Source organism: Ichthyophthirius multifiliis (assembly GCF_000220395.1).
Source record: "Ichthyophthirius multifiliis unplaced genomic scaffold scaff_1120509250206, whole genome shotgun sequence".
Classification (NCBI taxonomy): domain Eukaryota; phylum Ciliophora; class Oligohymenophorea; order Hymenostomatida; genus Ichthyophthirius; species Ichthyophthirius multifiliis.
The window spans coordinates 1-13,102 of record NW_004086966.1 but is presented as its reverse complement, the minus strand read 5'-3'; the positions used below and the strand labels follow the sequence as shown (position 1 = coordinate 13,102).

At 18.7% G+C, this 13,102-nt stretch overlaps 2 protein-coding genes across 2 annotated transcripts, besides 18 other annotated features; one reads left to right on the top strand and one right to left on the bottom strand. All coding sequences in view use genetic code 6, as the record gives it.

Annotated features, from left to right (window-relative positions):
* Nucleotides 1–984: 984 nt before the first annotated feature.
* Nucleotides 985–1,051: a microsatellite.
* A 3,235-nt stretch (nt 1,052–4,286) lies between these two features.
* Nucleotides 4,287–4,937, top strand: IMG5_056740 (hypothetical protein; the record flags this gene model as incomplete). The annotated part of the gene is made up of 1 exon (XM_004037233.1): nt 4,287–4,937. One exon carries the CDS (start codon nt 4,287–4,289, stop codon nt 4,935–4,937), a length of 651 nt encoding a protein of 216 aa, XP_004037281.1.
* Nucleotides 4,938–4,959: 22 nt separating this feature from the next.
* Nucleotides 4,960–5,002: a microsatellite.
* Nucleotides 5,003–5,240: 238 nt separating this feature from the next.
* Nucleotides 5,241–5,287: a microsatellite.
* A 140-nt stretch (nt 5,288–5,427) lies between these two features.
* Nucleotides 5,428–5,481: a microsatellite.
* Nucleotides 5,482–5,523: 42 nt separating this feature from the next.
* Nucleotides 5,524–5,562: a microsatellite.
* Nucleotides 5,563–5,677: 115 nt separating this feature from the next.
* On the bottom strand, nt 5,678–6,324 carry IMG5_056730 (hypothetical protein; the record flags this gene model as incomplete). The annotated part of the gene is made up of 1 exon (XM_004037232.1): nt 5,678–6,324. A coding segment is annotated over one exon (540 nt), but the record flags the coding sequence as incomplete, so codon positions are not given.
* Nucleotides 6,325–7,317: 993 nt separating this feature from the next.
* Nucleotides 7,318–7,351: a microsatellite.
* A 9-nt stretch (nt 7,352–7,360) lies between these two features.
* Nucleotides 7,361–7,441: a microsatellite.
* A 555-nt stretch (nt 7,442–7,996) lies between these two features.
* Nucleotides 7,997–8,078: a microsatellite.
* A 281-nt stretch (nt 8,079–8,359) lies between these two features.
* Nucleotides 8,360–8,386: a microsatellite.
* Nucleotides 8,383–8,442: a microsatellite.
* Nucleotides 8,387–8,442: a microsatellite.
* Nucleotides 8,443–9,491: 1,049 nt separating this feature from the next.
* Nucleotides 9,492–9,532: a microsatellite.
* Nucleotides 9,493–9,524: a microsatellite.
* A 179-nt stretch (nt 9,533–9,711) lies between the features above and the next one.
* Nucleotides 9,712–9,736: a microsatellite.
* A 59-nt stretch (nt 9,737–9,795) lies between these two features.
* Nucleotides 9,796–9,823: a microsatellite.
* An 18-nt stretch (nt 9,824–9,841) lies between these two features.
* Nucleotides 9,842–9,866: a microsatellite.
* Nucleotides 9,867–10,315: 449 nt separating this feature from the next.
* Nucleotides 10,316–10,359: a microsatellite.
* Nucleotides 10,360–12,053: 1,694 nt separating this feature from the next.
* Nucleotides 12,054–12,110: a microsatellite.
* Between the last annotated feature and the right edge of the window lie 992 nt (nt 12,111–13,102).

The window sequence follows — 13,102 nt, the reverse complement described above, 5'->3', positions numbered from 1 at the left end:
TTTTGTTTATATTAATTATTAAAATAAAGTAATTTATGTAAATATATATATATATATTATATATAGGAGAAAAAAAAATTAATTATTTTTTTAAAAAAAAAAGAAAAAGAAATTAAAATTAATTAAATAAATGACCGATAAAAGAAAAAGAGGAACACTCTAAACCCGGGGAAATATAGATTAATAAGACAAGGAATTCTAATGCGAAACTTGTGGTAAGAAATATGCCCGATATCCATCTTTATATACCCATATGAAGGTAAAACATGAGAGAAGTTCAGGCATAAAATCTATTTGTCCAACATTAAAACCAAAAATAAACCGAAATAGGGAAGTAGCAAAGGATGTTCCAATAGTAGAAATATCAGAAGATACATTAAATTTATTTTGCTAGACACAATTTTTAGATTTATTTAGAGAAATAAAAGAGTTAGCATCAAATAATGAAAGTTTATGGTTTTTTATACGAAGTGAAAAAGAAAATATAACTGATTTAAATGAATAAATGTTAAAGGAAGGTGATTAAAATCATTTATAATTTTTATGGATTTCTTATTTTGCATTTATAAATATTTGGCCGCCTTAATTAAATTATGATGATTTTGTATAAAATGGGCATGATATATAGGAAATATTTAATGAGTAATCTAAAAAGCATTATAGGGATTTTTTCGTTATTATTAAAGAACTTTTGAAACCTATAAGTTAGGATTTTTCGTTAGAAATTTGTTATTTATTTAACAAAATTATTGAAATGTCGTAGTCTCATATTTCTAAATAGAAATTTTATTAAGATATTGAGATTAAAATAAAAAATTATTATAAAGAATATTCTGGAGGAAACATTTTTACATAATTAAAAGCACTTCCGGATTAAATTAGGAATCTTTTTTTTTAAAAACTTTGCAAAAATATTGCAGGATTATTTAAGTGATTATTATAAATTATAAATAAAATATTTTTTATAATTATTGAGTTAATTTAATATTTATATATATATATAAAAATATATATATATATATATATATATATATTATAAATATATATATATTTGTATTTTAATTTTTTTTATATCTATTTTAAATTAGCTTTTTCAAAAATTATAAATTTTTAATTTTTTCTGTTGAATTTAAAGCAAAAAAAAAATTATTATACTTATAATTTTATTTATTTATTGTATAATTGATATTAAAAGAAAGTTTATAATTTTAAATTCTAATTACAATATTTTTTTTACATATATATATTTTTTTTTTCCCAATTAATAATAAAAAAAAATAACAAATAAATAATATAATTTTTTAAAAAAAAAAAAAAAAAAAAAAAATATTTATATAACTTAAAAAAATGAATGAATAATAAAAATCATTATCGTAAAAAATATTCTTAATTATATATATATATTAATAAAAAAAAAAACAAAGTCAAGAAACTACTCAAAACAAACAAAAATAATGTATGTAACATCCGAAAATAGTTGAAAGTGTTTTACCTTTAATGTACAATACTACATACACAGAAGAAAATTCCTCTAAACTATAAAAATATAAATTCCATGATAAAGGTAGTCCATTATTAATAGATCATTAAATATTTTAAAACCGTCAAAAAGTAATAAAAAAATGAAAAATCTCAAAAATAAAATAAAAAAAAAGAGTAGTATAATATCAACTAACATATTAATTTAGTATTTCAAATAATGGGTAGAAATAATGGAAAATCAAGTATAATATATTTAGCATAACTTATATAATTCCGCTAAGTTTTATTAATAATAAAACAAAATATATTTTCTAGAAGATATGTTAATATATACTTAAAAATATATGAGATGTCTAATTTAATCGATATTTTACTCATGTTAATAGAGATAGGATTATATTCTATTATAATAAAATGAAACATTAATAAAATAAGAAAAACGCTTATTGGCCTGTTAATAATGTTTTGATTTTATAATAGAATGTCATAATTATGTTGATGAACTATTATAAAGTGAGAAAATACAATTAAACAATACAGTATAGAGAGAAATAAAATAAATAAAAGACAAATATAAATAGAAAATTACTGATAAGGATTCGAAGGCTATTTTTGCTACTTTCTTGTGTATTTTTTCTGAAAATTATTTGGAAGAATTTGCTAAATAAACTCAGTTTGCAAAAGAAATTTTCAATTAATATCATGAATATAGAAGGCAAGTAGGGAAGTTTAAATGTATAGAATTCATGGACACTGAAAAATATGATTAAAAGGATGCAATTAATGTTTTTTCGGTTCATTTACCTAAAGGAGATACAATTATGAATGGACTGAAAAAAATAGAATATGAAAGTATTTTTTCGGTTAAAATAAAATAATAAGCCTCCAGTTATCTGGAAGAAATGGAAGATATTAATAAAAAATTAATTGGGTAAATGAAAGATGCACCTTATTTAATGTTGGAGACTATTGAACATTAGTTTTCGTCGATTTTTTGTTTAAATATGAAAGTTAGTGATGCTTGTGAGTTAATGAAGAGTTAGTTTGATAATAATGAAGAGTTTTTGAAGAGTATATTAAAAAAACTACCTTAATTAGAGAAGAATTTTGAGAAATATGTGAAGAAATAGGAAGAGTTTTAGAATAAATGGAACTTTTTAGTGAAGTTTTTTGAAGAAAAAATGAATGAGCTTAAATATAAATACTAGGAGTTTTTTAGTGAGTAGAAATTGGAAATTGATTGTATTAATAGAGAACTTTTTAAAGAATTAAGAGAAATAGGATTGGTTATATAAAAAGAATATATTAATGCCTGGAAATCTTTGGTAGATATTCGTAGATAATTGGATATGAAAAGAGATCTTTTTTAAGATGATAAGGAAGTTATTTAAAGAGAATTACTTTATTTGTAAAATATAGAAAATATGGCAATTTCTATTGAATAAAGCCTCTATAAAAGCTCTTTTTTGTCCCAAAATCCACCTTCTTTGATAGATTTACAAGGGTAAGATATACATTTTAAAAGAGCTAAGGAATTTTATAATATTTTGTAGAATGTGTAGTAGGATTTTTAGTAATTAAGAACAAATAATAAACTTTATAATTTGTTTCCGAAATTAGTTTTTAAAAATACGATTATTCATTAACTTTTGAAAATCAATATTTCCACAATTTTAGTATTTTTTATATAAATAAAATTATTATTTATATGTATATAATAGGAGTAAATAATAAAATAAGTTGGAACAAAAGATATATAATAAAAATAAGAATTTTTTCTTAAAAATCAAGTGAGAATAGAAAAAACAGAACTCTAATAATATACAAAGGAACATTAAAAGGAAAAACTTTAAATATTAACAAGAAATATATTATATTTTGATTTAAAAGTCTAATTTAAATATGAAATAATAATATAAATAAAGGAAAAAATGGAAAAAGCGCTTATTGATTATCTCGAAAATAATATATAAAGTGATTAAAATGAATATTTTAAAAAAGTAGTTTAGGTTTGCTATGATTAAATGAATATCTTAAATAGTTAAATAGGAGATTTTAATTATCCTGACTTTATATAAATATATAATGATTTAGATCATATGAGAAATTTGTTTGTCTTATATAATAATATTATTGGGAAGTAAAACTTACATGTACCTTTTTAAATACATAAGTCTTTTTTAAATAAATTATATTTATACTTATTCACTCCTGAAAATCCTCCAAATTATGAATTGTTAATAGAATGCGAGAAATATGAGATTTTATTAAAATAAAATACAGAAATGTTAAAAAATTACTTAGATATAGAAAAAAAAGGGTTTTCTAATTTAAATATAATTATAAATAAATAACTTATGTTTATAAAGGAAATATATGATTAAATTTAAGAATTTTTAAAAAGCCTAAAAATTTGGGTTATTGTAGGAAAATAATAAATTCTTGGTATTAGTTAATTTATTTGTAAATGGATTACCTTTACAAATAATAAATGCTTTGTTTTATAAAGCAATAATGAAGTTTTCTATATTAATTTATGGGAAGAAAACGAATAGGATAATAAAGAGGATTTACTCGAAAAAAATGTTTTAAAAAACGCTTATTTTGGGTCTAAATGTCATCATAATATAAATGAGGTTGAAAAATTAAAAGAGAGATTTTAAATTTAGAAATAAGAAAAATATAAATATATTATATAATATGAAAATAAAGATAAAGTAAAAGTGAATGTTAGTTTAGAAATTTCGGTCCCTTTTACAAATTATAGTGTACGAATATTAAAGGAAAATACATAGATAATAGAAATGAATGTAATAAATGAGAAAGTCTATAAAGGATATAAAATAAACTTTGAAGTAGAATTAAATAACGTATATGAATATATATACGCTTATATTGAGAATGAGAGAATTTCTTATAAAAGAAATATAATTGTTAGTTCTTTAAAATAGGAAAGTTACATTATTTTGAATGAATTAGGGGTCTTATTTGAAGAAACAGAAATGTGGAAAATTTATTTGAAATTTAATGAAAATCTAATGTGGTATCCTTATATTAAGGTTGGTGAAGTTTTAGAAGAGAGTAAATATGTTTAGTTTGTTTAGGATGTTGATGTTTATAAGAACGAATGGAAAAATGTTGTTTTAAATGATTTTTAATATGGATCATTTGAATTTTCGATTTATTAAAATTAATGTTTGGATGAATCTGTTTATTTCCTTATTATTGAATGTGACGGGCTTGAAAAAGAAATCAATAATCTAGAACATAAGATATTCATTTGTGGGAAAAGTAATAGTGAATTAGTTTAAGCAATCTCTTTTTAAGAAAATGGAATAAAAAATATTTCAAAAGAACATACTATATGGGTAATTGGATATATTAAATAAGGAACATTTCATAAATTAGATAAATTTGTATCAAGAAGAGAAGTGGAAAATAATCTTACTTTATGATATATTTTATTTTATTTTTTTCATATATATATATATATATATATATACATATATATTTATTATATTTAAAAAATAGTTTATTTTTAATATATTAATAGTCATTGTAATTTATAAAATTTGTATTTAAGTATAAATGTATTTTTTTTAATATATTTTAAATTATTAAAGATATTTATTATAAATATTTATTTTATTAATAATTAAATAATTAATGTATTTTTTTTAAAAAAAAAATTATAAAATTAAATTATAATAAGAATATTTTAATAATTTTTTATTTGAATAAAAATACTTTCAAATATATATATTTAATGAATAGAAATACTTATATTTATTAAATAAAAATACTTTAAATATATATATAAGAATAATAAATAAATATAAAGTAAAAATTAAATGAAAGAAATTTATTATTAATGAAATTAAAAAATAAACAATAAAAATTTAAAAAAAAAATAAAAAAGAGAATAATTTTTCAAATTTTAAATAAAAAAATACAAAACAAAAAACAAATCAAAAAAAAAAAAAAAAATAAAACAAAAAAACAATTTTTTTTTTAGCAAAAATAAAAGAAAATAAATATATCCAAAAAAAAAAACAAAACAAAAAAACAATAAAAAGAAAAAATGGATGACTAACCAATTAGACCATTATAATAAATAGATTTCGATAATGCATATCCTCCAGGATAGGGAGAATAAATGTAAATAGACTATCCATAAGAAAAACCTTCTTTAGAAAATCGTTTAAAAAGTAATGCATTTAAAACCCGAAAGGAAGCAATTGAAGAATATATCGAACTCATAAAATAAAACGATGAAGAAATTCACAAATACACTTAAATTTTCATTAAATTTATAAATGATGCGAATCCGGCATGCCAAGAAAAAGGTTTGGAAGCAATTTAGACATATTTATAGTCGAATAATAGTGATAAAATTAGTGATATAGTTGAAATTATAAAAGGAATTATTTAAAAAGGCTTAGTTTAAACTAATAGGGGTAAAATTATGAAATATTGTTACGAAATATTGTTTATATTAATGGAGAACGGCGCGAAAAATGAACTATTGGATAATACTAAGTATTTTTTTTCACATAAAAACACAAAAATAGCCTGCGCAGCGTTTGATTTAGCCACCTAATTTTTGAGGAATTTCGGAATGAAAAAAATGGATGATTTAAAGCCTTTTTTTAATGAAATTTGTAAAATCTAAGAAAATTTAAGCAATGAAGTTTAAAAAGGATCACTTTTGAATTTTTATAAGGAGGTCTATCGCTGGATTGGAGATTCGGTGAAGATTTTTACTGGAAAACTAAAAAAAAATCAATAGGAAGAAGTCGAAAAATATATATAGGAATATTAAAATGATCAAAAAGTAATTCCTCTGCGTTTATCGGCTTAGGAAGATGAAAAAAACACAGCTAATTCAGGAAATGGGCTCTATAAAAAAATCGACGCCTATGAATTAGCCTAAACAGTGGAGATTTTTAATAAGTTTAATGAACATTGGTGCGAAAAAGTACTCTAATGCCAAAAATGGAGTGAAAAAAAAGAGCTTTTGGACAATCTTTTAAAAGCAAGTTAAGTGCCTAAAATATAGTAGTAGAATTGTATGCATGTAGTTTAGATGTTAAAGAGAATTTTAAATGAAGAAGCGAATGTTTAGGTACAGATTTCGGCTATTAAGTGTACCGGAAATCTATGTTAGGGGATTAGAAAGGGGTTTTGGAATGGAGCGAAGATACTCCTTCCGTTTATTTTAATGAAGTTGAAGGATTCGAAGCCTTAGGTGGGTAATGAAGGGTTTTTGGCGTTGAAAAATTTCCTTTTTGTAGTTAGTTTAGATGATATTTGGGAAGATTTAAAGGAAATGTTAAATGATAAAAATTTAAATGGAAAAATGAATGTTTTAAAGATTATTATTGGGGAAACGGAAGATGAGAAGAATAAAGAGTTTTTCAAAAAAATGATAGGGTTTTGTGGTAAGAAATTAATGGAAGATTCGGCAAAGGAAATTAGGGATTTAGGAGTGGAACTTTTTGGAAAATTAAAAGGGTTTTATGGGGAGTAAATGATATAAAATATAGCTTTAAATGATTAAAAGAAAGCTTTGGTAGATAAAATAGCATTAAAATGTGAAAGAAAATTTGATAATAATGTTTAAATTTAGGCAGATAATGGATACTAAAAAAAAGGTTAAGGTGGAAAAGGAGGAAATTTAGAATAAGAATTCGAGAAAGAACTAAAAGTACTCTTTGATAAGTAATAAAATAAAAAAAAAGAGGCGCTAGAGAAAATAGAAAATATGCTTTTTACTAATATGAGTAATTAATAGTTTTTTAATAAATATATTCCGGATGTTATTTAGTAATTATTTATATAAATATAAAGATATAAATTTAAATATATATTTGTAATAATAAATTATTAAATAAATATATAATAAATCAATATTATAATATATAGGTATTTTTAAATATATATATAAATATATTATATATTATTTAATTTTTTTTTTTTTAGAGCTTTGAAAAAATGCTTATAGGAAAATAGTAAAACATTTTAGAAATAATTATTTTAATTAATATCAAAAATTGCTGAAACTTTATAAAAAGAAGCTAAGAATTACACAAAAACTATTATTCCAGCATTAATTTAAATTTTAGCAGATAAAAATCCTATTTAAAAATAAGAAACTGTTAATTTAATAGATAAATGGGCTTAATAAGTTGGAATGGATTTGGTTTTTAAAGAATTTCCTTCTTTTTTATCTCCAAATAACGAAAATATAGAAATCAAAATTGCATTAATGTAATATATAGTCTAAAATAATATCTTTTTTGCTAAAAATACAGATTTAAAATAATTTATTCTACCTATATTGAATTGTTTAGTTGATAAAAATAAAGATGTACGTTCATAATCTGAAGCGCTTCTTTAATTTTCATTAGAAAGTATATCTATATAATCATATTTTGATCAAATAAAAGACTTCAAGCCAGTTATAGGCCAATAACTAGTATAAATTCTTGAAAAATATTAAAAAAACTAGCCTTAATAATAATAATAATAATAATAATAACAATAATAATAATAATAAGTTAATTAATATTTAAATAAAAATAATAATAATAATATATGGCCATTAGATAGACTAGAAGATTTACTTATTGAATAATTAAAAATTTAAATGGAAGAAATAGGATTTCCAGAAATATTAAGAATAAAAATGTTTTCTTTTGATTAATAAAAAGTTATTGAAGCATCAGTTTATATTAAAGAGAAAATATCAAATGCCGGCTAAATATGTGATTTACTATTAAAATGGACATTTTTTAGAATATGGAATTGTTAAAAAAACTAATCTCTATTTATTTCTTTAATCGAAATGTTATTTTAAGTAAAAACAAATACATATATATATATAAATACATATATATAAATATATACTTTATAATATTATATATTTTAATAATACTATATTTTATATATTTATATTTTTTTATTTAGATATTTTATTGCCTATAATAAGAGAACTATATATTAGATATAAATGAATAACAAATGGCCTAAAAAATCGTTTACTTATCATTTTTTTGGGCTGAAAATCCTTCTGAAATAGCTCCGTATATAATAAATACTAACGAAAAACTAAAATAAATAATTTAAGATGAAAACAGTCTTTTTCTATTCTGGAAAAGTTAAATAATGCCATCTTAATTTTAATAGCCTTTAAATTTAATATAATTATCATTAAATAAAGATACTAAAACTCATTTAATAATTCAAAAGATTCATTCTTTTGCAGACTCTACAATTTAAATATCATAAAAATTATAAACTTTATAAAACTTAAGTAGTCAATTAAAGACTCCAATAGATATAAATGCTTAATTTTAAACTGAATCAGTAGCTATAATAACTGAAATATTTTCATATTTACCTATATGTATGCGATAAAAAGACTTAAATTTTGATTTCGTGAAGAAATATATAGACTTTCTAATACAGATAGTATAAAATAAGGATTTAATTTCACAAATATAGCCCCAAATTAGCAAAATGATAACCGAAAATGTATTAAATGAACTCCTTTTTTCCGACGAAAATAAAAATGACCTCAATTGTTAATAAAGTGTTAAATCTTTGAATACTTTAATGCTTAGAATACTTGAAAATGTGAGATTAGATAGTATGTTTTGTATACTATTTGATTTGCTGATTTAAAATAGAAAAAAAACCGATTATTCTAAAGCTATAGGACTTATTATTAAATGCATTCTTAAAATAACTAAGGTTTTAGAATAGAATATTGAAGATATGGACATTAAAGGGATTTTAATGAAATTTAATGAGTATCTATTAGAGTTTTACAATGATAATAATTAAAAATAAGATGATTCAGGTGTCAAAACTATCAAAACTATAGTCTTAGAACTGGTTAAAGTTGATGAAAATAAATTAATGGACTCATATGTTAGCCTTAATGTGTAAAATTAAGCACTTTTTATGTGGATATAAGCAGGATTAGTTTAAAAAAGTAATGCTATGTAATAATAGTAATAATAATAGTAGTAATAATAGTAATAATTGGGAGGAAATAATGATAAAATCTCACATTTAAAATTGAGATATTAAAATTTAGTAGCAGCTAAAAGTCCTTAAGTATAAAATCAATAAAATGGTGGGGTTTAATAATATGGTTTAATGGATGAAGAAAATAGTAATATTGGTGGTAGAATTAATTAGTGAGATTTTTTATTTATTTTGATATATATATATATATATATATATAATTAATTATTAAGTTTTTCGTATTTATTTATTTTTTTTAATAAAAAATGGGGAGGGGAGAAAAAAAAAAAAAAAAAAAAAAAAAAAATATTTAAAATTTTTTCTATTTTTTTTTTTTTTTTTTTTTTTTTCTATATATAACAATTCATTTTACAATAGACAATTTATATTATATGAAAAAACGCTTATTATTTTTTATTTAAAAATAAGAAAAAAAATTAATTTAAAGTAATAAATAAAAAATTTAAAAAAGAAAGAAAATAAAAATATGAAATAAATTTTAATAATAAGCTTAATTTTAGTAAATATTTTATTAATTTATAGTAAATAAGAGTACATTTAATAGTAATAATATGAAGATTTTATATAAAAAATATTTATAAATATAAGAAAATAGTTAAGATAATATAATATGGAACAAAATTTTATAGATATTCTAAAAATCTAAGACTAATAAAAATATAAATTCATAAATAATATTTAATAAAAAATAAGAAATATACTAAAATCTCATAATGTATATAATTAAATGATTTAAATTAAAAGTTCCATAATAGAATAAAAATGACAAACAAAATAAATATATATATATATATATATATATATTTAATAAATATATTTATAATAATTTTCATTCAAAATCTTAAATATATTGTCTAATTAAATTTATATGAAATAAAATATCATTTCCATTATATTAAAACTCCTCTAAGTTTTCTAAAATAGCCTCGAAATTGTAAATATTTTTTAACTAAGAGGCAAAAACTTAATTATTATCATCTTATCCTTCCTAAATAAGAATACAACAGATAGCTTATAACGTAATTCCAATAAGTTAATTTTCTTACTCTTCTAATATATCCATAAGAGGCTACAATACATTACATTGAATAAATTTTAAATGATAAATATGGTTAGAATTGCTAATAGATACACAAATGAATTATTTAGAAATAAAATTCAAATACTTATCAGTACAATAGGTAGAAATATAAATAATATTTTTAAGAATATCGAAATTTTCGTGAAAAAATAAACTACATTAATCAAATGAAGCTTCTTAAATAAACATTATTAAAATTTCAATGATTATTATTTTTATGACATTTTTTTGATTTTCTTTTTCTTATAAATATTAATTAAAATATGGAAGTAAAGGTATAATATTTATTTTTTAAATCAAAATTTAAATACAGCCTAAACATTCATAAAAGACTTATTCATCTTTGTAATAATCTATAGCCAAATTATATATTTTATTCTATATTTATTCACTTATTTTCTTTTATCCTATATATTATATACTTATTAGTCCATCTATTATCCCTTCTCTTTATATTCCTTCGCTTTCTAAAAGAACTTCTATAATAGACGAAAAAAATTAATTACTTGTATTTTAATTAGAATTTATCATTATTTACTTTATGAAAAATAACAATTCGTTTACAAAAAATTCGTTTTGGTTTATTATTTTTTCCTCTTTTATTAGCTTTTATATATTATTGTTTATTAATATTTATTTTATTTATCTATATTCGCTTAAAATGTTTCCTAAAAATCGAAAAATCTCTTTTATTAAAGGATTACAAAGAGTCCTTTCCAGTAAAGAAATAACAGAAACAATAATTAAAAAGTTATTTTTTAAAAAAAGCTCTTAAATAGTATTCTTTTATTCACAGAAAATATTAGCTAATATATAAACTATTAAATATTAAATTTCTTCGAAAAAATCGTTCTCTTTTTCCAAGAAAAAGATTATTATTTCAAAAAAGTTTTAATTTTAGAGAATTTCTTCAATGTTTATTTATACTTGTTTATTATAAAAATATTCCTCGTAGTTTTCTTAGATTAGTTTTAGTATTTTTAGTATCTGTTATGTATTTCTATTATTATAATATTTATTTAGATTTTCGAATACTTAATTAATTTCATTTATTGTATAATTTTTTACTTATTAATCATTTAAAAAAATAGATCTTTTTTATTTAAAAATTTAATTTAATTTCTATTTTCTTATTTGGATGCGATAATTATCCTTTTTTGTAGTTAATAATTATTTTATATTATTTATATTGCATATGCTCATATTAATTTTATTAATTTTTAAATTAAATAAATGTGTTATAATAATATTTATCTATATATTATATAAACACTTATTAATATAATTTTTGATATATATCTGTATTTTTTTATTATTAGTTTTAGTAGATACACAAATAAAAAACATAAATTAATATTTAATTTTCTCGTATATTTAATATCAATACAAAAAATATTATATTTATTAATAAAAAAATTTATAACTCTAATACTAAATATATAATATATATAAATATATATATATATATATATATATTAATATATTATAATATTAATTAGTTTTAAAAACTAAATATTTATCATCAAAATAAAGATTTAATATATTTTTTAAAAAAATAATATAAAATTTATAAAAAATGTTTAATTCTATATATAATTATTTTACATTTGTATTAATATAAATTTTTCTTATATTTAATTTATATTTATCTTAATAACTAAATTATATACTTTTTTATTTATAAATTAAATAAAATTAATTAATATTTTTACACACAACAATAAAAAAAAAAAATTAAATTAATTTTATATTTTTTTTTTTTTTTTTTTTAATTAGTCATTTAAAAAAATTTTATTTTTATTTTTTATTATTTTCTTGTTTTTATTAAATTATAATGTTTTAAGATTTAAATTAGCATACATTATTACTAGTCATTTTTTTTTATAGATGACTTTCTATTCCTAATATATGTTTCTTTACTCTATTTTTTATATCTTATATATTCGAAAAACTATTTCTTTTAAAATCTCTTTTCTTAGCATTAAATTAATTTTATTTATTAATTTAACTATTGTAAAAAATGGTTTTTTATTTTCCACATCTTATAATCATTTATTTTATTTATTATTATTTAGTTAATTGAAAATCTTATGTATTATATTTTAATTAATATTCTTTGTTAAATTATTCTAATAGAGACTATTTTATATTTGAAAAATAATTAATTCGTTAATCTTAATCATATTATATTTGTACATTTTAATCAAAATTTTCAAAAAAATCGTCATTTTATACACATTATTATATTTAATCATAAAATAAGCCAAATTTATTTATTTTTTAATCAGATAATTTCATAATTTTTTTAAAAAAAATCTAAAAACTTTAACAATAATACTTATTTTTTCTATAATTATTTTAAAAAATTTAGACATAAAAGAAATATAAAAAAAGTTTTGAAAATATTTTAAAATAATAAATTAAGTAAAATAATAATTTTATTAAATAAAAAAAATATGTATATAAATATAGAAATATATATAT